This window comes from Gopherus flavomarginatus, chromosome 14 (assembly GCF_025201925.1).
Source record: "Gopherus flavomarginatus isolate rGopFla2 chromosome 14, rGopFla2.mat.asm, whole genome shotgun sequence".
Taxonomy (NCBI): Eukaryota; Metazoa; Chordata; order Testudines; family Testudinidae; genus Gopherus; species Gopherus flavomarginatus.
In genome coordinates this window covers 20,385,070-20,407,022 of record NC_066630.1, presented here as the reverse complement: position 1 = coordinate 20,407,022, position 21,953 = coordinate 20,385,070, and the positions used below count along the sequence as shown (strand labels likewise).

The following is a 21,953-nucleotide window of genomic DNA, read 5'->3' as shown; positions in this document are numbered from 1 at the left end:
CTCTAGCTAGCACAAAGTGATAGTCACTGACACTCAGCATGTTATTTGAGCTGATATATTTTATGGACAAAGGGACTTTGCTTCATCTGCATCACCACAGCTCGGCTGCCCAATGTGAGTCCATACTGGAGCTGAATCTTCCTGGTTTTACACACCGCACAGATTGTGTAGTGCAGCTCAACCAGAAAAGATTCCAGACATTGAGTTATGTGGGTTTGTATGGGCAGGAAAGATGCCAGGGCACTGCCACCTTTCGGCCAGATCATGATTTTATATAAACAAACTATGCAGAACGGTTACTGAGAAAAATATAATGCTGGGCTGTGATAGCACTACAGCTATAGCTAGCCACACACTGGGAGAATAACATCACCTATGGGTGTAAATCCTGGCTGCACTGAAGTCAGTTGACTACCACTGCAATGCAAAAGCCTCTTACTAGCTGCAGTGGGGCCAAGATTTCAGCCAATGTGCCTGTGAGGGAATTTTCATGCTAGCAGTTATTGAAGCATGAGGAATGTAAAATAAAATATAACTGCACATTTTAGTCTTACTACAACCTTTTAGACTCCTACTAAACTCTGGAAGGAAGTGGCCTTGATCCCCTTGATGTGTCGTGGAGTAAGAGAGAGTTGAGGGTGTGTAATAATTCTCCCTCTTTTTCTTACAAGATGACTATGCACAGTTTTAAGACCAAATGCTGGGCTCAACCCCACCACCTTGGTAACAACTCAATCTGAGTAACAACTTGTGGAACTCACTGCTATAAGATAAGTTTAGATTGTGTAAAAAACCAAACCAAGAAACAAATCTAAATCCTTCCTTTCTACCTTTTAAAGTAGCTTTTTAATGTAATTGGGTGTCCCCCTTGTTTTACTCAATGTGTTCAGCTGGTATATGCTTCTTTTGGATCTGTTATGTTGATCTTCTCTACTCACTTTCTTTACAGGGCCAATGTAAAGGGGAGACAACCTTATTCTCCAGAAGCTCAAGTTATCACTACAGAGCATCAATGTAACACTGCACAAAGCATATCGTTTTACTGAACGAGTAGCATTTAGCCCTGTACCTGGAGCCCACTATGGCTATTAGCTTGGCAGCAAGCTCTAAACTAACCCTGTGGAGTGGAATTAGCATTGACTACAGGGAGATTTTCTCCACATTAAACATTTGCACTGAACTAACAGAATCAGTAAAAGGGCTCACAATTTCTTAAATTAAGCATTTCAGTTTGCAAACAAAGATTTTTCTAAATTGCACTCCTGTTTAAGCAGATGAAATGTGACAGAAAAAGTAAAACTTACACACACTAGAAGGGCAGGGATTGGGGTGCAGTGTTTAACGTGAATCATAGCAAGCAAGCTGGGCAAGTGACCTTCACGAGCTCCAGAAAAACATAACCTGGGAAGCAGAATAGGAACATTCAGTATACAAGTTATTCCAACACTTAGCTGTATTGTTTCATCAGTCTTAATTGGCTTAATTCAAAGCCTATGGGAGTCCCTGAGTGGAAGGATTTTCTAGTCGCTAGGGTGCTAGTCTGATACTTTGGAGACGAGGGTTCAATTTCCTGTTTTACCACACGCTTCCTGTGTGCCTTGGGCAAGTCATTTAGGCTCAGATCCTCAAAAGGTATTTGGACATTAGTAGCCCATGTACCTTTGAGGAGGATCTGGGCCTTAGTCTCAATCTGGCTCATTAAATAAAGGGCTAATAGAACTGCCCTACCTCACAGGGATGTTTTGAGGATAAATACATTAAAAATTGTGGGCTCTCAGAGTCTCTGGGGATGGGAGCCATATAAATATCTACGATAGAGCCTAAATCAACAGTCTTTCCAATGACTAATGGGCTTTGGATCAGGCCCAGTATCTCTCAAGGTTTTATTTTTTTAAATAAATTGTTATGAATTGTTGTATGTTTTTAAATGTCGTCTGGTTTGTCAGGTCTCACCACATTTTGAGAGCACGAAGGTGCATGACTTGGCTAAGGCACTGAAGAGCTGTATTGTTATCTCTTTCCTGACAGATGTTTGTATTTTATTTTCTTTACAGAACTCATATTTCTATTAAATTAAAAAATGTAATAGACTATAGGCAAGATTCTAGTTCCAATTACGCCAGTGTAAACTTCCCTTCAAATGAATGGGTTTACTTTGGATTTATGTCCATGTCACTGAGAATGGAATTTGGTCCTATAACCCTCATTTCTTCAATCTACTTTTTGAACTAAGCATAATTTAGCTTGTAGCTACTGAAACTTTATTGTAAAATTACATTGTCTAAATATGTAACCAATGTTTTATTCTTAGTACAAATCATTCCATCACACCTGCAGACATTTCCAGTAGATCATAAGGGCTCTTTTGCAGGAGATCCTGCTATTCAGTATGATATCTGCTGACTGAAATGGAACAATTCATAATTTAATGCATCTAATGTGCCCAACACTGAGATCATTCTATAACACATAAAATGTTTAGCTAGCATTGTTGCAGCAAATTACATTAAAACATCCCCTCCCCAAATTAGACAATGTTCATAAAATTGCACTCCAGCTAACCTTGATGAGGTAAAAAGGTATCCATTTATTCCTCCAAATGTAGATAAGGCCACTGAGACTGGCATAACCCAGGAAAAATAGCCCAGTAACTTTTCACCAAATGTCTAAAGCAACAGAAGGCAGAGAAACTGAAATACACTGCATAGCACAGAACTGAAATTAAAGTATATTTTAGACATCCATGGAATGGTTTACTTACTACTGCCACAGCATTGGAGGACAAGAGCTCTTGAGGTGACATGGCAGTGAAATATGCAATATTGGTGAATGTATACACAAACGTCACCAATGGGATGGATATGAATATGGCACGAGGTAGGTTCCTAATTGAAGAATTAGGAGGTTTGATAAGAAATTACATTCGCATATAACTGGACCATACCACCCCACCCCTTGTCCCACCCCCTCATGGCCAGTTTTGTGCTTTACTGCCCTATTGCTACATAGAACAAAACAAGAGAAATTCCCCTCCTTCCTTTCCCCACCCCATATCTGTAGTTCTCTCAGTAGCTTGACATACTGCATTTCTGAGAATACTAAAACCATTACAGGTATGTGTACATTATAAATCCATATAACACAGGATATCACCATAGAGCTGAAGACCATCAAACAGAATTTACAACATGGCTGTGATGGAGATACCAGAAAGCTGCTTCTTCATAAAGAATTCCTGTAAGTTTTCTATGCTGTTTAACCTATTACTGTGGTAACTAACAAGACTAATAATGTTCCTGTAAGTTTAATTTAGTTAACACGAGGCTCTCTTTGACAAAAATGATGGCATGGAAAGTAATGGACTTGCCTTTTTCTCTCATTTATTCACTGAGAAACTTTGCCAAGTGACAGAAGCATGCTATAGACCCTGAGAGCTGTTTAGTGTGTACGCGCCACTCAGATTTTTGGCTTTGTCAGATTAGCAAAAAAGATTAATAAATAGTTTTCACCAGTGTAGTTTTGCAAGGTTTCGGTATAGACATGAGGTTGGGTTTTATTTCTTTTCCCTAATGAAAATAGCTTTATTGTATATTTCTCCCTCAAAAACTGTAGAATTGATAAAATTCTGTGGCAAAACTTTGTGAGTTGGAATTGGCATCTCTAACACTCTATTGATAACCCATCAGGTTAAACTATGTGCCAAACTTTTTTTTTTCTGTAGCTAAAGATGTTACAAAACACAAGCTGAATTATTTTTCTTCTTAAACTCGTGCATTTGATAGCAGTATCCTATTTCTGCTGGCAATCACTACATTAACTCTTTCCTCTGTTTCTTTTTTGCTCAGAAAATTCTGGATGTTTGTGAAAATGTTTACAGTTGCTTGAGAGAGCACCATACCTGCCTCCTTTCCCCCTGCAATTCTTTAAAGATTTATAAATATGCATAACTTTATGTACATGAACATCTCACTACTTACATAGGTTAAGTCAAAGTATGCAGATAAGTTTTTGAAGGACTGAGGCTGTAATTTGTTTCCATCCAGAATGTGTAATACCTGAAAGTATACCTTGCTTAATTGGGGTGAGGTATGTGTGCTGAACATCCAGAGCCAATTGAAGACCCAAGAAGTGTCATGTGAATTCATCATTCCATTTTTTCATCTCAGAAATTCTGAAACCTTTGTGCTTTTGCTGCTTATGGGTGGAAATCACTCTCCCCCTGGCTTTTCAACCATGATGAGGGATAACTCATTTCAAAGCCTGGACTATCAGCACCAAACCTGATGCCAATCACCCTTAGAGAACTTTATTTCTACAGCCAGCAGCCAGTATCCACACTGCACATACCACAGAAGAAGGCAGGTTCAGAAGTGTTTCATAAATGGAGTGGGGTGAGGGGAGGGGGAAGGGAAAATTCTGCCTCTTCTGTAAAAAGACATTTTAATCTCTTCTTTATGTGTTCCCTTTGGGGGAAATGTTGTCTGAAGAACCAAGACCACAGACAATATGTTTTCGTATTATATAGATATAAAATACACACACATATAAAATATAATGTAATTTTGTGAGGCATCCCATCAATGGTATAGATTAATATATAAACAATAGCTAGTTATGTTTAGTGCCATTAACATATAAGCAATAGGTAGCGATATTTATGTCTAGTCCCATTAATATAGATTAATATGTAAGCAATAGACAGTTCAATAGTGCCATGATATCAGTATTACACCTATATGATATCTTCGTTCGGTGAGAGCTATGCCTAACTTGATGAGCCAAAGACATTGTTAATTTCAGCACCTTCATTTAACTTGCCCCATATGGGATCTAAAAAGGGAGGTGATAACCTTAATAACCTTTACTTTAGGTATGTATAGATATTTAGTGATGTCAGTCCTGCTGCAGAACACTCTATGCATGGTACCAACAGACTGACCCCACTGTCTTTAACTCAAAAGTATCTGGGTCATATGGAAATAAATACTTGCCTGCGGGGATCAACTAATTCTTCTGTTACATAATTCAAGAAGTTCCACCCACTGAATGCAAATGACCCTTGAAGAAAAGCTAATGCTAACTGTCCCACAGATGGAGACATCCAAAAATTGAATGCATTGCTTGGTGTCAGTTCTTCATAGTTTCCTATTGACAGAACAAAAGCAAGAAGTTAAGTCAGAAGTGTAAAATATTTTGATGCTGATTGGTGGAAGTGTTGATTGGTGAAAGTTGTAAACTTCCTAGAATTGTGCCCATTCCATTTTATATTATGTTTACTAATCTTAGACTGTGCTTCACTGGTTTGCACCCTGATAACTGAGAAACATTAACATCAAACTACCAATGCTTCCTTTAGATTCTCATACAAAATTGTCCTGGGGCACAGCCTTGATGGTATAAATTGTCATAGCTGTATTGATAATAGGATGGATGCAATAGGCTTTCCAAAGAGAATTTAATTTAATCAATAGTAAAGTACTAGCTATATTGACAGAGCTGCCACAAAACCTGTGATCCCCATTGACTTCAATGGAACTATGACAATTTATATCAGCTCAGCATTGGTATCTGATGTCCTAAGCTCTCATCTCTTCTGAATGGAGTGAATGTCTCCTCTACAGCCAGGGTTCTTCAATAACATTCACTCTACTCAGAAAAAAACCCTGCAGGGCAGGTGGAATTTTTCAGGGTGTAGGGCTTTTTTATTTTTAACCTGGAAAGTGGTGCTCTTGCCTAATTATGCCCAATTTGTTAACCTCTCTTCCTGGTTAGTTGTAAATACCGTATTTCTGTCCTCTCTACATGACCCATTTCACACATGCTGAAAACATCATCCTCCCTTGGGTCCTGTGCTTTCCATGATGGGGCTGAATCAGTAAGATACCCAAGTACTTGTCTAATTTTAAGTATGTGAGTAGTCCCACTGCTTCCAGGGGAACTGGAACTACTGCTTACGTTGCTTGTTGATTTGGGGCCTTGTATACGGAGTTCATCAAAAGCAATTTAACATTTGAGGAACAGGTCACTGATAAAATTACACTATAAATCTACCCAGTGAGATATTTCTCAATATTTCAGTTCAGAGCTTTACTTTATTGAAAACAACAGTTTTCTCTGAGAGAGAAACTTGTGTAAGGATGCTACACAATTATTTTTGTACTATGTTGTCTGTTTGATAATTACTTATCACACTATGTTGAAGAATACTTCCTTTGTGACTGCATCCATACTTGGAAGAAATCCTGTAGCTTCAATTAACAGCAATTAACATTAATTATTTTCAGTTTTGTCACATATTTCTGTTCAGCTTACACAGTGGTGTCTTTGCTAGGCTCTGCTTGAAACTTGCCCTCCCACAGATCAAGTAACATCACCAGCTACCTCCTTGTCCAGTTTCTTTCAAATCCAAATGCTTGCTAATTGCAGCGGAGAACTCTGTCAGCAGGGGAAATGAAATAAGCCCTCAGAACTCTTCTCTGGCCTGCTAAGAACTAGAAAACAATGGGATGGGTGCAATAGGCTTTCCCAAGAGAATTTAATTTCACCAATAGTACAGTACCAATGTTTAGGCTCTCTCAGTGAGTACCTTTAAAGATCTGTATGAAGCCCATAGTAATGATAAGGGCCAAGGCTAACAGTTTTCCTGCTGTAAATATATCCTGGATGCGAGTTGCCCATCGAACGCTGGAGCTGTTCACCCAAGTCAGGAGTACTAGAGAGCAGAAAACTGAATTCAGTGGAACAAAATTTTGTATATTTCAGAATATTCATTAACAAATGCTGAGAAACATAGACTCCTAGTTTCCTATCAGCAGACCAGATAGAAATCTAGCTTGGGTTTGGATGGGTCTGACGAGCAGGATTAACTCCACCCTAGAAAACTGCCTGTTTCAGAAGGAAGTTTGCCAGAGCTCTATCTCGGATGCCCCATCAATACTTAGGAAGTCCTAATTGTGGGGAGGGACTTATGTGAACTGAGGGCATGTCTACACTACAAAATTAAGTCAACCTAATTTACGTTGGCGTACAGCTGCCGCAGTAATTAAATTACTTGTGTGTGTCTACACTTTGCTCCTTGTGTTAGCAGTGTGCATCCTCAGCAGGAGCACCAATTGAACTGTCAGTGTGGGGCACTGTGGGATGGCTTCTGAAAGCCAGCAACATCAATGTTAGCAATATGGTATCTATACTGACGCTGCGTTGACATAACTGCATTGACATTGACTCTATGCTTCTCATGATGGTGGAGTTATTAAAACAGTGTAGTGGGCAAGTTATGACAGCAGGAGCGAAATTTTAGTGTAGACACTTACATAGTTAGGTTGACATAAGCTGACTTGCATTGACCTAATGCTGTAATGTAGACCAGGCCTGAGGGGAAGTGGTGATTCTCTCCATCTCCTTTCATTCTGATTTTCTCCCCTCTGGGACCTTAGTAATTAATTAAGCAATGATGGCATTTGGTTTTTTACACACACATATAAAGGACTTGTGAATTGCTAACCCATTTGTTGAGTTAGCAACAGTGGCTTAAATGCAGTAAAAGGGTCTTTGTTACTCATACTGAGCCCCACCCCTTATTCACCTTTCAACCTGAACCTCGGACCTCAGTTTATATCTAATCCAGCTGTGCACACCTGCTCTTTGGTCCATTTCTTTGTGGAATATAGTACACAATGAAACTGAAAATAAGACTCAGCTGAGCCAGCATGATATATAGCACCTCCCCTCCCTACATTCAGCCTCCGACCACCATAGTGGAACTGCCTTGGTTGCTGCAAAGGGGACTTCAGTTGACCATTGGGGTGGGGTGGGGTGGGGGATAGATTTGCCCCTAAGAGAATATGAAACCTCTTTGACATAAACTTCATAGGAGCATAAAGAACATTAGGCAATACTCACATAAACACACCATGGAGAGGACCCTGGAGGCATTATAAGGTGGGATGCAATTAGGGAACACGGGTTGTAGAACATAGTTTGAAAATGTCAATGCGATAACAGCCAGGCTGGTAGGGTACATGATAAGCACTGCACTCCATAGCAGCAAAAAACTGTATTCACAAGAAAAACAATTGGTGCTGCTGTTACACCAATAAGAATCATTTGACTGTACAACAGTTTCATAATCTGATGACTATAGGAGCCTCAGAATTAGGTAGCTATTTTTCTAAACCCCACCAAAACAATCACTTCTCTGGTTTCCCCCACAACCTTTCTTTATTCTTATTTTCCCAGATCAATCTGTTTTTTCATATAAATTTGATGTGATGTAGCACACAGTTTAAACATGCACACAACAAGGAGTAGAGACATTCTGTCAGCATATTGAGTTAGCTTTGCATGTCACAATGAGAGTATCACCAATGGATTAAATGGTGCTCCTGGAAAGGAAAAAGATGGTTCTAGCATTATGTGTTACCACAACACACTCTTTGATCTTTAATCTTAAAGTTGTCTTGATCATTGTCTAATGGCTAGAGCAGAAGTTCTGAGCTATGTTCCTGGCTGGGCCATGGACGCTGTGACTTGTGTCAAGTTTCTGCCTGCCCTTTACTTATAGGTGCTTCTGTTTTTGTTAGCCCAACCTGAGACACATAGGACCTGAATTAGAGCAACTGAGCACCCGCAACTTCTACTGACTTCAATGGTAGCTGAAACGCTTTGCCCAAAAGGAGTGAACACTTTTGAAAATGTAGGCCTTTACATCCCTCAGTTGCTTACTCTGTGGAAGGGGATAAAAATACCTGCCTCAGAAAGATGTAGGAAGGCCTAGTTGATGTTTATAAAATGAGATTGCTGGCTGAAAGGGGTATATAAAGAAAATTTATTATTTTGGGTTATTTGGGTTGCTTGTCTCTGACGAAGATATTTTGATGTCCGCTGGGCTTCCTTCTTGCAGCAACAGAACCTTCAGACCTCACTTCTGAACACTTTAGAGGCATCTCCTTTGGTCAGACTTAGCCCCACAAACTTTCCACATGTTCAGTGGTTTTTACTTTAAGAGGGAAGCAATTATCTTAACTTAAAATACATTTTTTTTCTTATCAATTGGATGGGAACTATGTGGTAAGATATAATCAATACAAAACTAGATGCTACTGTTTCTTTTTTATAGATATATAGTAGTGGAATGCACAACACAGATGCAATTGTTTCCCAGGCACCTTTTCTTGGCTACTTTCTAGTTCATACTAAGGCTGCCTAGTCCAGGGCTGTTCTCTTATAAGCTCTTCTTTCCCAGCATGCCTTTCTGTAGCTGGCCCTTTAAATCTGGCAGAGCAAAGCAGCTCCAGCCCTAAAGAAGTCATTTTGAAACTCACTGTCCCTTGCTGCACCCTTCTTTCTTGTAGCTGGTAAGTGCTCATCATTCCTGTTATGTTAGTTTTCCCCTTTTTTGTTCCAGTGGAGCATGGCAAGTTCTCGAACTTCCTTTTTCTTATAAACTATTGTATCATTAACTTTGTAAATCAGCTGGCACATGGAAATAATTGGTTACATTTCCAAATGACAAAATGTACTTAAAAAACCCCACTACATTTCTCTCTCTCTTTACTTTTTTTGAGTGGCTCTTTCCCTCCATTTCCTATAGTTTTCATCTCTTTAACGAAGCAGCTCAGCCAAGTTCTTTCACACTGTTTATTATTATTTGTATTAACCAAGCGCCTAGAAGCGCCAGTCATGGACCAGGATACCATTGTGCTAGGCACTGTACAGACACTTAATTTTACATAATAATTGCTATCCTGTGGCTGTGTGAAAAAGCATAACACTGGGGGTTTATCTGTGCTGTTGGTAGCTGTCTTTGGGATGTGAATTTTACTTAGTTATAACACATTTTAAAGTAGAAGTTCTTTTGGATTCTCTCAAAAAGAATTTATTTGGATTATAATGTTAGAGCCTGAGGGTTAAATAATCAAAGATTAATAAGACTTAAAGATTGAAATAATCAGTTGTTGACAATGCTGACTCACTTGATTGCTTTTCTGGTCAAATGAAAGTGCCCCTTTCCCCTCAAACCAGCCTCTGCCTGTGTGTATGGAATTTTGATGGGTGTGGACTGGTGTGAGTGTGCTGTAGCCCTGACACCTGTGTGTGCAAGGACTGGAGTGTTTGTGGGGAAAACTCATGAGTTTTTTCCATGAATATTCTAATATCTTCATGTACAGTGGTGAATGCAGCTAAGTCCACATAGTGGTGTATACAGGTGAAAATACATATGCCTATTGGAAGCAAGAATTTGAAAATCAGGTCTTAAAAGCAATATCTCAGTCAACATCGGCAGTCACGTGTACATTGCAATACTAAACACATTAAAATTGGTGTTTGGTACTATGAAATTTACTGGGAATGTGAATAATTCATTAGAGAGATCTGATATTTAATTTGTTTCACATGGAATGAAACACATGCAGGTTTGATAAAACCAATTAAGTTAAATGCAGATTCTTGCCAGAGGATTATGAAGCTGAACTGTCAAACAGGGAGCTCAAAACAGAGATCAAATAATGATGAAAGGATGATACAATTAACATTAGGCATATTTTAATCTTAATATTGCTATTAGTCTCACGTGTTTTAATTAAATCCTGGTCTTGAGTAAAAGCTATTAACACTTCAGCCCAAACTGGTATTTGTTAAAAGGAATTCAATTTGTTCCTATTAAGTTTGGGGGAACTAATGCACAGATGGTTATGCAACATGATGAGGTGCCACCGTAATGTTTGGCTCTAAACTACAACACAGGTGGGAGAATATGATTTGCAGAACAGAAAAAGAACTGTTTTTGAGTAAACTAAGGCCTGGTCTATATTTAAAAATTAGGTCTACATAGCTACCGTGCTCAGGGGCGTGAAACATTCACCCTCCTTGAATGTCTTTATTAAGCCGACTTAACCCCCTCACTATAGACATGGCTAGATTGATGGAAAAATTCTTCTGTGGATTTAGCTACCACCGCTTGAGGAGGTGGATCACCTACAGCAATGAAAAAACCCCTTCAGCCGCTGTAGGAAGCATCTGCACGATGGCACTACAATGGCATAGCTGCAGTGTTGTAGCTGTGCCACTGTAGCACCCATAGTGGAGACATGGCCTAAGGTTAACTTGGGATGAAATGAGACAGGACTTTTTTGGACACAACTGTGTTTAAATGTCTGTATTGGCAGTGGAATACATAACTGCCAAACTAAACAGCAAGGCAAGTGGTTAAAGCTGCAGTGTTTTATCTTATTAACAGTTCCAGTCATGAAGAGAGCAGGCCAGGGGATTTTAACCCAAGTTGATAATACAAAAAGTTCAGTTTTGAAAAAAGAAAGGGCAGTTACGCCATGTACTCAGTTAAGTGCCCCAGGCGTTTGAATGAAAAGTCATTTTCCTGAGACTTGATTTGTGTGTCTGAGAATGTCAGGAAAGCAGAAGCTGAAGCATTATCTGATAAACTTTTGGGATTGCTCTGTAATTCACTATGGTGGAATCTGAGATGTTAAAATCATTCTCACCTTACCAAAGCTGAGAAGGAGTCAGACATTTCAGAAAAAGAGGTTTAGACAGTTTAAAATAAAAACTAGGGTCCATAGACGCTGACTTTTGTTTTTCCCAGTGGGTGCTCCAGCCCAAGACTCCCCCCGCAACTCACCCCTTCCCCCAAGGCCTTGCTCTCGTGCAAAGGGACACTGCTACACTGTGGGTTTTGTGTGATTACTAAGGAAAAGGACAGCAGAGTTATAGGCATGATTTTAAAAATGCCTAAGGGGAAGCCCAGTTCTCATTAGAATTAATGGAAATTGAGTGCCCCACTCCCGTAGGACATAAGTCTCATAAACATATTTGTAAAGTTCCCCGAAGTGCTGGATCTCAATCAGCTTGGCCTTAGAAATGCAACATTTTGGTTATTTTGTCCTTGATGATTTGCTACAGCAAAGAATTACACCCTAGGCGCACGGTCCTGCACTCCTTTCTCATCTTCCTACTGTACTCCTGGGACATGCAGGCACAGGGTCATTCCTGCCATAAAGAGTAGCACATAGGAGGCTGCTCCCATTTTCTTGTCTATACCCTTTCCTGCAGCTGCTTCTTCCCTCATCTCATGCAGATGCTCAGTCCCTTCACAAAGCCAATCTCTCTCCCTCTCTGCCCCCGCCCAATATCACGCACCATATTCCCAGCACCATCCTACCACTGTTTCTCCATCCCTATCCACCTACAATGCTCTTACTCCTATATGGCCCTTCCCATACCAGCTGCCTTCTGCTTATCTTTTCCTCCCTGGCTTTTAAGTAGCTCCCACGGCCCTCCACCACACGCCTGACTAGGATTCCCTGTTGGCACCCCACTTTTCTACTGACCAGGATTCCCTCTCAGATTAACCACTATCCCAGTGAGCAGACTTCTGTAGTGATAACTGAGGCCTAGTGAGCCTAACAGTAGGAAAGTGGATACAAGTTTATAAAGTGTTAAATAACTTATCACAATGAATGTTGATGGGAAAGGTGTAAAAGGGAGACAAAGACCAAATTAGTCTGAACAAAAAGGCCTAGTGAAATAACTCAATGATTGTTACAATCATGCCTAGTAAAAGAAAGAAGAGTGGGACTAGAAATCAATGGACTAAAATCAGTGTGTTGGAAATTAGGCCCAGTTGGTGGACAAAATAATCAGGGGATGGACTATTCCACCCACCACTCACTTCTGGGTCCTCAAAAAGAGACTTTGGGGGAAATTAGCAACCACAATGCTGGCTGCCTGAAAGATGGGAGACTACAAAGGGCTTCACCATTATAGCTGCCACTCTGACATCTCCTGGGATCCACAGTGACACTACTGAGCCTGAGCCTGAGAGATGTCCTGACCAGACTTGGCCAAAGAAAAGGACCCAAATGACATAATCACCTCCACTGGCTTCTGCTAAATCCCAAATACCATCTGGGGTGTGAGATTTAGTTACTCCCCTCGTGTGTTCTTTTCCTTCCCCACTTCCCCATCTGTCACTTAGCCAGAAAAGGTGCCTGAAGACTCCTCAGCTAAAACAACCCTGTGTCATACTCTTCTGACAGCCTTTGGTTCTCTCAGGAGCACAAATAAAGTCATTCTGGAGATAGAAAATTGGAGCATTGTTTTTCATCAGGAGATAAGATTATACTTCTCTTGATATTGCTTGGCTAGTGTAGACCTAAAGAAGAAAGCTGCTCCCACTTTGATTAGGAACTAAATCAGATTTTATTCTCCAGTTTTTGATTAGGGTTTTTCTCTTACTCTCTTCTTTTTTCTCTTACTAAAATTAATTGATATTGTAAAATTGTGGGGGTGAATACCGACTTTCTGGGTTCCCTTATATGAAACATTCATAGCATAGCAAGTGGCATTGTCTGTAGTGTCTTATGCTTTTCCCCTCATTTCAAGGAGCAGCCATGATTACAAAAACTGCTGGCAACATGTCCCTGGAAGCAACATTGCTAACCATGGGAAGCAGGTGGCAATGTGGAAGCAAGTGGCCCTTGTGTGGACATTGTGTTCCTGTAACAAAATCCCTGAGCTCAGCCGGGCTGGCTGTGTGTTCACTAGAAAAAAAATATGATAGTAACTTGAGTTGGCTACCTCCAGGTAAAATTTTAGTTGAAGACAAAACAGTTTGTAGTTTTCTTGAAAGTAAACCATAGTCTTTAAATTGCTTGACCTAGTATTTCATGTGAAAACTACAAACTGCTTTGTCTTCACTAGGATTTTGCCATGAGTTAGCTAACTCGAGTGAAGAATACCGTCCACCCCCCAGGGGAAAACAATGCCGCATACATGGAGCCATCTTACTTTCTATTCTCTAATGGAAGAATTCAAAGTAAACTCTGCTGGTTAAAATTTACGTTCTCCATTCCTTATCTTGAATTATTCCCACAAGGGCATAATGAGCCACTTAGTTCTTAAGAGATTAGGTAGCCTGGCTGTTTTAACGTCTTCAGTCCTGAATTCTTTGGTGCTATATTCAAAGTGTGTCACATAAGTGACTAATAGGTGTTTGAGGGATTTTAATAAAGTGATAGTTCATCTCAGGAACCTAGGTTCTCAAAGAAATTTGTTTAGTGGCCTGAATCCTGTGGTCAGTATCTGAAAGTTACCTTGTAATTTTTTACATTTGCAGTAGCTGTCTGTACACAGAAACAAACTAGTGGATGTGTGGGAAAACAGGACTGTAATCTGACAAGCATGAGCAAAGCTATAGTCCACCGGGAATGTTTCAGGAGTGCCTGCTTGTATTACAGGCCTGGGACTCGCTGTCCTGAGCACAACAGTTAGCTAAGATGAGAGAATATTTTTGTTTAATACTAAAAAAAGCCAATACCAACCCCCATTCATTTTGTCATTTAAGTTTACACAGAGTGTGTTTGCTCTTCATATATAAAACATAAAACACCTATTTTGATTATAAAATCGCCAAGGAATCCAGAAGGTGTAGAAGCATCTAAAATAGAGATGTGAACAGAGGCCAAGAAAGAGCTTTTTTTAAACTTACATTTAATATGCAGTATAAACTTATAGTTTATAGGCAATATAAACGTATAGTTTCTTACTCCTCCTCACTCCCTTTATCACTTTATTCCACTCACAGTTGTTCAGGGACATGTGGTGTGAAATGGCGTATCTTCCCTTCTACAAATTTTTCAGAATATCATGGTGAAGTGATCGGTACACTTCCAAGATATGAACCACAGTTAAATCCTGAAGTGCTTCTCTAGAAAATTTTAAATTTGGCCTGTAAGTGATTTACCATATCCTATTGTGGGAAGGTGAAATCACCGGGAAATCACATCACAGAAATAGGAGTATGTTGTCTCTTACTCTGATAATTAGGGATGGGCTTGGACTATGAAATCTAGCTCCAGTTCAAATTTCCCTGTGTCTGAGGGTGCTCAGATTCAGGGTATTGATTCAGACTTATCTTCAGTGGTTATATCTATATGTATATCTATGAGAGAGAGAGTAAGTAAATACCAGATGGTATAGTTTGCAACACTGTACTTTCACATCATCAGTTTTATTCAGTTGGCTGAGGTTAGCCAGAGAGTTTCTTTCACCAAGCTGAACTAAAATAACCAAAAAGCAGACATAGGTACAGGATAGTATTCTTTGAAAACGGTCAGAATCACTTAATAAAAGTTTCTTATAGACAAATAGACACTTTAATTGCAACTTCAGCACAAGGGAAAATTGACTTTTTACACTAAATATTTAATATAAAATGTTTTCAAAGCACCTCATAAATATCATAAAAGATGAAGGATGCAATACTTACCCAGCTAACCCACCAAAAATCTCAGTGACATAGGAATAATCCCCTCCTGATTTCGGGATAGCAACTCCTAGCTCAGCATAACATAAAGATCCAAGGACAGCAATCCCTCCTCCAAGCACCCAAACAACAAGAGCTAGTCCCACTGACCCAGCGTGTTCCAGAACTCCTTTTGGTGAAATAAAGATTCCAGAACCAATAATGTTACCTAGAATAAACAAAAGATTGGTGGAGTGTTAGAGGAAGAAGATAGATGTAAGTTCTCTCATTGCTCTTCTAAGGTTTGATTGCATTTATGTTTGCGTAAACCTTAAAGAAAATGTTGCAACTTAGCAAAAATCAAGTAAAATGGAGTGCATTAGGTCTGCTGAAGCAGTTTATGGGAAGCTGGTGAACATGTTTTTACTAAAGCACCGCAATTATACACATTTAAACAGTTTGTAAAAGTGTTCCCTCTCACCTGCACTGTCCCCAGCTATTAAAGGGTTCAGGAATTTATTCACAAAGAAAAGTATTTCATCTCCTTCTAAGAGGAGTCTAAGTAATATAAAGTCCATTTACAATATGGATCAGAGTTTAAATCAGGCTGGGCAAACTACGGCCTGTGGGCCAGATCCTGCCTACGAGCTGTTTTAAGTCGGCCTGCGAGCTCCCCCAGGGAGCGGGGTCAGGAGCCACACCATGTGGTTCGGCCCAACTCTGGCCTGGGTGCTGGGCTGGGGGTCAGACCATGCGGCTAGGCTCTGCTCCAGCACTCTGGCCAGGGCGCTGGGTTGGGGGCCCGACGCAGCTCAGCCCTGCTGCAGCACTCCAGCTGGGGCCCTGGGTAAAGGGCTGCACCACACTGCTTCCAGAAGCTGGGCATGGCTCCGCTTTGGCTCCAAAGTACTCCAATGGCCCCCTCCTGAGCTCCAATGGGAGCTGCAAGGGTGGTGCCTGCGGATGGGGCAGTGTTCAGAGCCGCCTGGCCACACCTCTGTGCAGGAGTCAAAGAAGGGTTATGCCATTGCTTCCATAAGCGCTGCTCAGAGCCTGCACCCCTAAGCCTCTCCCCATGCCCCAACCCCCTGCCCCAGCCCTGATCCCCCTCCCACTCTCCAAACCCCTCGATCCCAGCCAGGAGCACTATCCTGCATCCCAAACCTCTCATTCCCAGCCCCACTCCAGAGCCCGCACCCCAGGCCGGAACCTGCACCCCTTCCCACACCCTTCCCCCAGCCCTGATATCCCTCCCGCCTTCCGAACCCCTCGGTCCCAGCCCAAAGCACCCTCCTTCACCCAAAACTTCTCATCCCCAGCCCCACCCCAGAGCCCGCACTCCCAACCGGAGCCATCACCCCCTCCCACACCCAAACCCCAATTTTGTGAGCATTCACGCCCACCATACAATTTCTATTCCCCAATTTGGCCCTCGGACCAAAAAGTTTGCGCACCCGTGATCTAAGTGATACATGGTGTAGCTACAATGTGGTGACCAATCAGAGGCTGTCATCTGGGGCTCCGGCCAAAGGAACAAATGAATTTAAACCCATGTTATAGCTTGTACTTGAACAAAATCCTTTAAAAGGCTGAACTCCTTGAAGTCCATTAAAATCTTGATATTTTTAACACAAGCTCAGTGTCCATGGATTTTTAAGGCATAAATAATATTGTCTGAACAATATATAGGACAACGTGAACTTTGTAGTACTAATGATTGATACATGAGCTGAAGTAACGCTACCATTACAAAGTGAACACTCGATTGTTGCAGCATTTTTCTTTCATGTGGAACCTGTCTACTCTCACTGAACTCAATGGAAATTCTGCCATTGTCTTCCTCGGGTGCAGGAGCAAGCCCACAGACAGACAGCTAGACTTCTATGTTTTTTGCCGTCCCAAGCACGGCAGTCAGGCGGCCTTCGGCGGCATGTCTGTGGGTGGTCCACTGGTCACGCGGATTTGGCGTCGTCTCTGCGGGTCATCTGCTGGTCCCGTGCCTTCGGGACCGGCAGATCACCCGCAGAAGGCGGCCTGACTGCCGCTCTCACAGTGACCGACAGGCGGCTTGCCGCCCCAGGCACGTGCTTGTTGCGCTGGTGCCTGGAGCCGCCCTTGCCCACAGCGATCAGTCTCGGGGGTTAGCCCTAACAGGAGAGACATCCCTGTTAGATTTGGGGTTTTCAGTGCAATATCCTTATCCCGGCAGGCTCAAGTAGACATTTTTTTCCAACATCGAAACTTCTATGAAGAGAATAGGGAAACTCCTGCAATAATATTCTATAAAGAGACCTTTCTCCACTGTGTGCGCGCATACACACACAAAGTTGGCTAACTTTGAGCTACAGTTGTTGAAGTGCATTTCCTATCAATGCAATCACTAAAAATCCTGGATATCACCAGTTAATCAACATTGACATCTGGACCAACACACTTCATATGCCTGTCCACCCACATGTCATCGCACCAGATTCCCTCTTTCTCACTTTCGGCACAACAAACATCCTTTCACTTCTAACATATAACCACATCCAATGCACACCTCCCATTCTTCAAATCATGCTAGCATGCACAGCCTTAACTCTTATCTCAATTTTCTTTAGATAGAATTAACACAGACTTTCTCTGCATCGGTCTTCACTGCAGAGGACGTGGGGGAGATATCCATGTCAGAGCTATTCTTTTTGGGTGACAAATTTGAAGTATTATCCCACACTGATGTGTCAATAGAAGAGGTTTTAGAACAAATTGCTTACATTAAACAGGAATAAGTCACCAGGACCAGAGGCATTCAGCCAAGAGTTCTGAAGGAACTCACATCTGAAATTACAGCACTGCTAACTGTAGTATGTAACCTATCGCTGAAACAAGCCTCTGAATCAGATGACTGGAAAGTAGCTAATGTGATGCTGATTTTTAAAAATGGTTCCAGAGGTGATACTGGTAATTACAGGACAGTGAGCCGAACTTCAGTACTGGGCAAATTGGTAGAAACTGTAGACACACAGATACATATGCTCTGCCTCGTTAAGAGTCAACATGACTTTCGTAAAGGGAAGTCATGCCTTACCAATCTATAGAATTCTTTGAGTGTGTCGCTGTGGATAGTTCTCTGAAAACTTCAGGTCAATGCGCATCAGCAGTCAAAAAGGCTAAAAGAATGTTAGGAACTATTAGGAATGGGATACAAAGTAAAAGAGAAAATATCATAACACTGCTATATGATTCCCTATTGTGCCCATGCCTTGAATACTGTGTCTAGTTCTCAGCACCCCATTTCCAAAAGGATACAGTGGAATTGGACACAGTTCAGAGAAGGGCAGCAAAGAAGATTAAGTGTATGGAAAGATATCCACATGAGGAAAGACTACAAAACTGTTCACCTTGGAAAAGAAAAGACTAAGCAGGGATATAATAGAGGCCTACAAAATCATAAATGGCAAGGAAAAAGTGAAGAGAAAAGTGTTTTACCCTTTCCCACAATATAAAAACCAGGGGTCACCAAATGAAATTAATAGACATCAGGTTTAAGACAAACAAGAGGAAATACTTTTTCATACAAGGCACAATTAACCTGTGGAACTCATTGCCATGGGATGTTGTGATAACCAAAAGTATAACTGGATTAAAGAAAAAACTGTATAAGTTCATGGAAGATAGGTCCATCAATGGCTATTAGCCAACACGGTCAGGGATACAACCCCATGCTAAGGGTGACCCTAGACCTCTGACTGCCAGAAGCCATGGGTAGATCACTCCAACTGCCCTGTTCTGAAGCTCTGATACTGGCAACTGTTAGAAACAGGATACTGGTCTCACCCAGTACAGCAGTTCTTATGTTCTTATGCGTGGAAGTAAGCAGCTCTCTAATAGGAGGTATGAGAAGGCTGCAAGGTACAGAATGATCCACTTGAGGGGGATGGGACTGATGACTAGCTTGATATTTCCCAAGACAAAGAGTCACTATTTCGCCAGTGGATGGCCCTGGTGTTCAGAGGCGATGTGTGGGGGCAGCACTCGGGGTCACATGTCCCCTCCAGAGGTGCTGCTTGGCTTGTATTGAGCATGCTCAGTAACATCTGCTGAAGCTGCTGCCCTCACTCTGCCCACCCTCATCAGCAGGTACAGGTCATCTCTGCTGGTATTTGTTGCTGGAGGGGTGTCTCACAGTTGTGGACTATAACAGATGTGCTGAAGCAGGACTTTCCGGCTGCAGAATCTAGAAGGTTCCTAGCTCCTCACACATCAAACAGCTTAATCTCCCCCAGATGTCAGGCCACAGATAGATCTGCTAGCACACAGAGTTGCTGTAGTGCGTTGTCATGATAAATCCATGAAACAAAACAAAAAATATTCCACATCAACATAACAGACAACTTATCAAGATGCATCCTCAGAACAACATACTTTACATAAGGGCAATAGAATGAAGGTGGTTTTTATAACGGTTTGGAGCTGGGTGGCTTGGGCATCATAACAATGAATTTAGAAATGAATTTACACCAGCCCTGCTAAGGTGTTCACTCAGAGCTGCTGTATTGCTACTTTGTGTTTAAAGAAGTAGAGCATTTCCAAGCCTGCAGCTCAACCAAGTCAAAACACTAGGCCTCAAAACCTTCACTTTGGTGTCACATGGTTCAGCTGACATGGCATTTTATATATGCCTGCAATTCACACTGGTGTGTAAAATGTGGGTTGATGTGATATGGACTTTATTATTAGCTGTGTGGTACTGGATGGTGAAGGGTCTCTCTTTCTCTCACACCCACACACAAATAAAATAGGCCGAAAAAGGGCAGTTCAGGGAAACAGTGCATGAGGGTGAAAAGGTGCAGCAGCTTAAAATAGTACTGCTGCCAACGTCAAATGTTGAAAAACCATGAGCCAGGCCCTCGAAATCATGAGACTGGTTTAAATATCATGGGATTTTAAAAAAGAACATAAAATCAGTTTGAGTTCTTCTGATTTGCTTTCTGGTGTTTGAGCAATTAGTATACACTTGGTTAAATTTTCAAGCAACTTTCCACAACAACAGGCAGAAACTTACTTTTTTCTTTAAAAGAAATCTGAGATTCCTGAGTAATAAATTTGTCTCCAAGAACTGTGGCTTTTAGAAAAACACTTAATATTATGAGATTTTTGATAAAATCATGAGAGTCGGCAACCCTGTTAAAGTAGGGTTATTAAATCTGCTGTGGAACCAGAATCTCAAATAAAAAAGCAGATTTTGCTAGTGTGTTGGTATAGGAACTCAGTGAATAACTCATGCAGTTGGCGGTCTTCTATCTTGTAACAACACTGAATCTCTTCATAAATATTTCCCCCGGATGACACCATTTTTTGTATTAAAAACTACTAGGATGCTTTCCATTGGTGATTAATTGCACCTGCATATAAGTGGCACTATCCTCTGAGGCTGCATTAGAGTGCTACAATATCAGGATGAGGTAATCTCATGGTATCGCATTAAAAACTGGCGAAGTCCAAACAGGAGCAGACTCAGAAATTGATCCTATTTGTATTCAGGAAGGAACTGTGTGTGCATGTGCGTATGCACATGTGCAAAGAAACAGATTAAAGATTGATTGCAGAGTGCTGTTTAAGATTTCCGTTTGGATTTGCAGCCTAGTACAAATTTCAATGGATTATAAAACTGAATTACATCTTTTAAAATCAAATGATCTCCCCCCGTCCAAAAAAGCAAACAAAGTGCTGCTGTATCTCAAAATGATTAGTTTAAACTGTTTATAGGGTTAAACAAATATTTATCACACAAGAATATAGAAATATGCAAAATAGAATTTTCATCACCGTTTTGAAATGACTAAGTCCTGGACAGAATCTCACACAAAAGGAATTCCTATTGGACATAGACCAGAATGATTGAAAAATATGGTAGAAATCTGGTTAATATTATGTTTGTGGCAGAGCAGCCTTCTGGCTGACACTTGAGATCAGGACAGTGAAAATCTAATTAACATTCAAAATAACCTTCTCAAGGGAAGACAGTCACCCTGGGTGGAATGCTAAACTAGTCTGAGGGAACCTGATGAGTCAAACTGGAACAAGAACAGCTATTCAAACAAGTGATGTGCTGACAGGTCCAATGCATTCCTTTTGAGCGCTGCAGATTACATAAGAAAAAATTGGTACAATAAGACTGAATGCATAGAAATGAGTAATTTCAGGAAAATGCAAAAAATACAGTGAGTATTGTGCCAGAGAGAAGTGTATGACCAGGTGCAGAACTTGAGTAAACTCCATTATCCCTTGTTTTGACAGAAAAAAAAAGGGTTGTGTGTCTGGTATGGCAAGGCAGGCTATTCACACCTATCTATCAAAGTCACCTGAGAGTATAACAGACACCCAAAGAAAGGAGGGGAAGCTTCACTGACACAGAGGTAGGTGACTGAGGCCACATCTGCACTACAAACTTTGGTCGACACAAGTTATGTTGGCATAAAGCCGTCACAGTTAGTGTATTGCTTGTGCATGTGCATATTTGGCTCCTTGCATCAGCACTGTATGTACTTACTTGGGAGTGCTTGCGTCAATGCACGGTGTGGTGCACAATGGGTAGGTATCCCCGTGTACAACTTGTCACTGTTCAGTGCACTGTCTTTTGGGAAGTCTTGGCAATGTATCATTGGGCAGAAATGTGTTGTGCAGGGGTGACTGTGAGCAAGGGGTC

General features: G+C 41.1%; 1 protein-coding gene across 1 annotated transcript in view; it reads right to left on the bottom strand.

Annotated features, from left to right (window-relative positions):
* SLC7A10 (solute carrier family 7 member 10) overlaps positions 1-21,953 on the bottom strand; it is a 76,290-nt gene that overhangs the window by 8,119 nt on the left and 46,218 nt on the right. The window contains exons 2-8 of the mRNA XM_050922829.1: positions 15,287-15,491; positions 7,903-8,054; positions 6,587-6,712; positions 4,992-5,145; positions 2,762-2,885; positions 2,563-2,666; positions 1,305-1,401 (exon numbers count right to left, since the gene is read on the bottom strand). Of these exons, the coding sequence (XP_050778786.1) occupies positions 1,305-1,401; positions 2,563-2,666; positions 2,762-2,885; positions 4,992-5,145; positions 6,587-6,712; positions 7,903-8,054; positions 15,287-15,491 (962 nt within the window). The remainder of the gene's footprint in view (positions 1-1,304; positions 1,402-2,562; positions 2,667-2,761; positions 2,886-4,991; positions 5,146-6,586; positions 6,713-7,902; positions 8,055-15,286; positions 15,492-21,953) is intronic.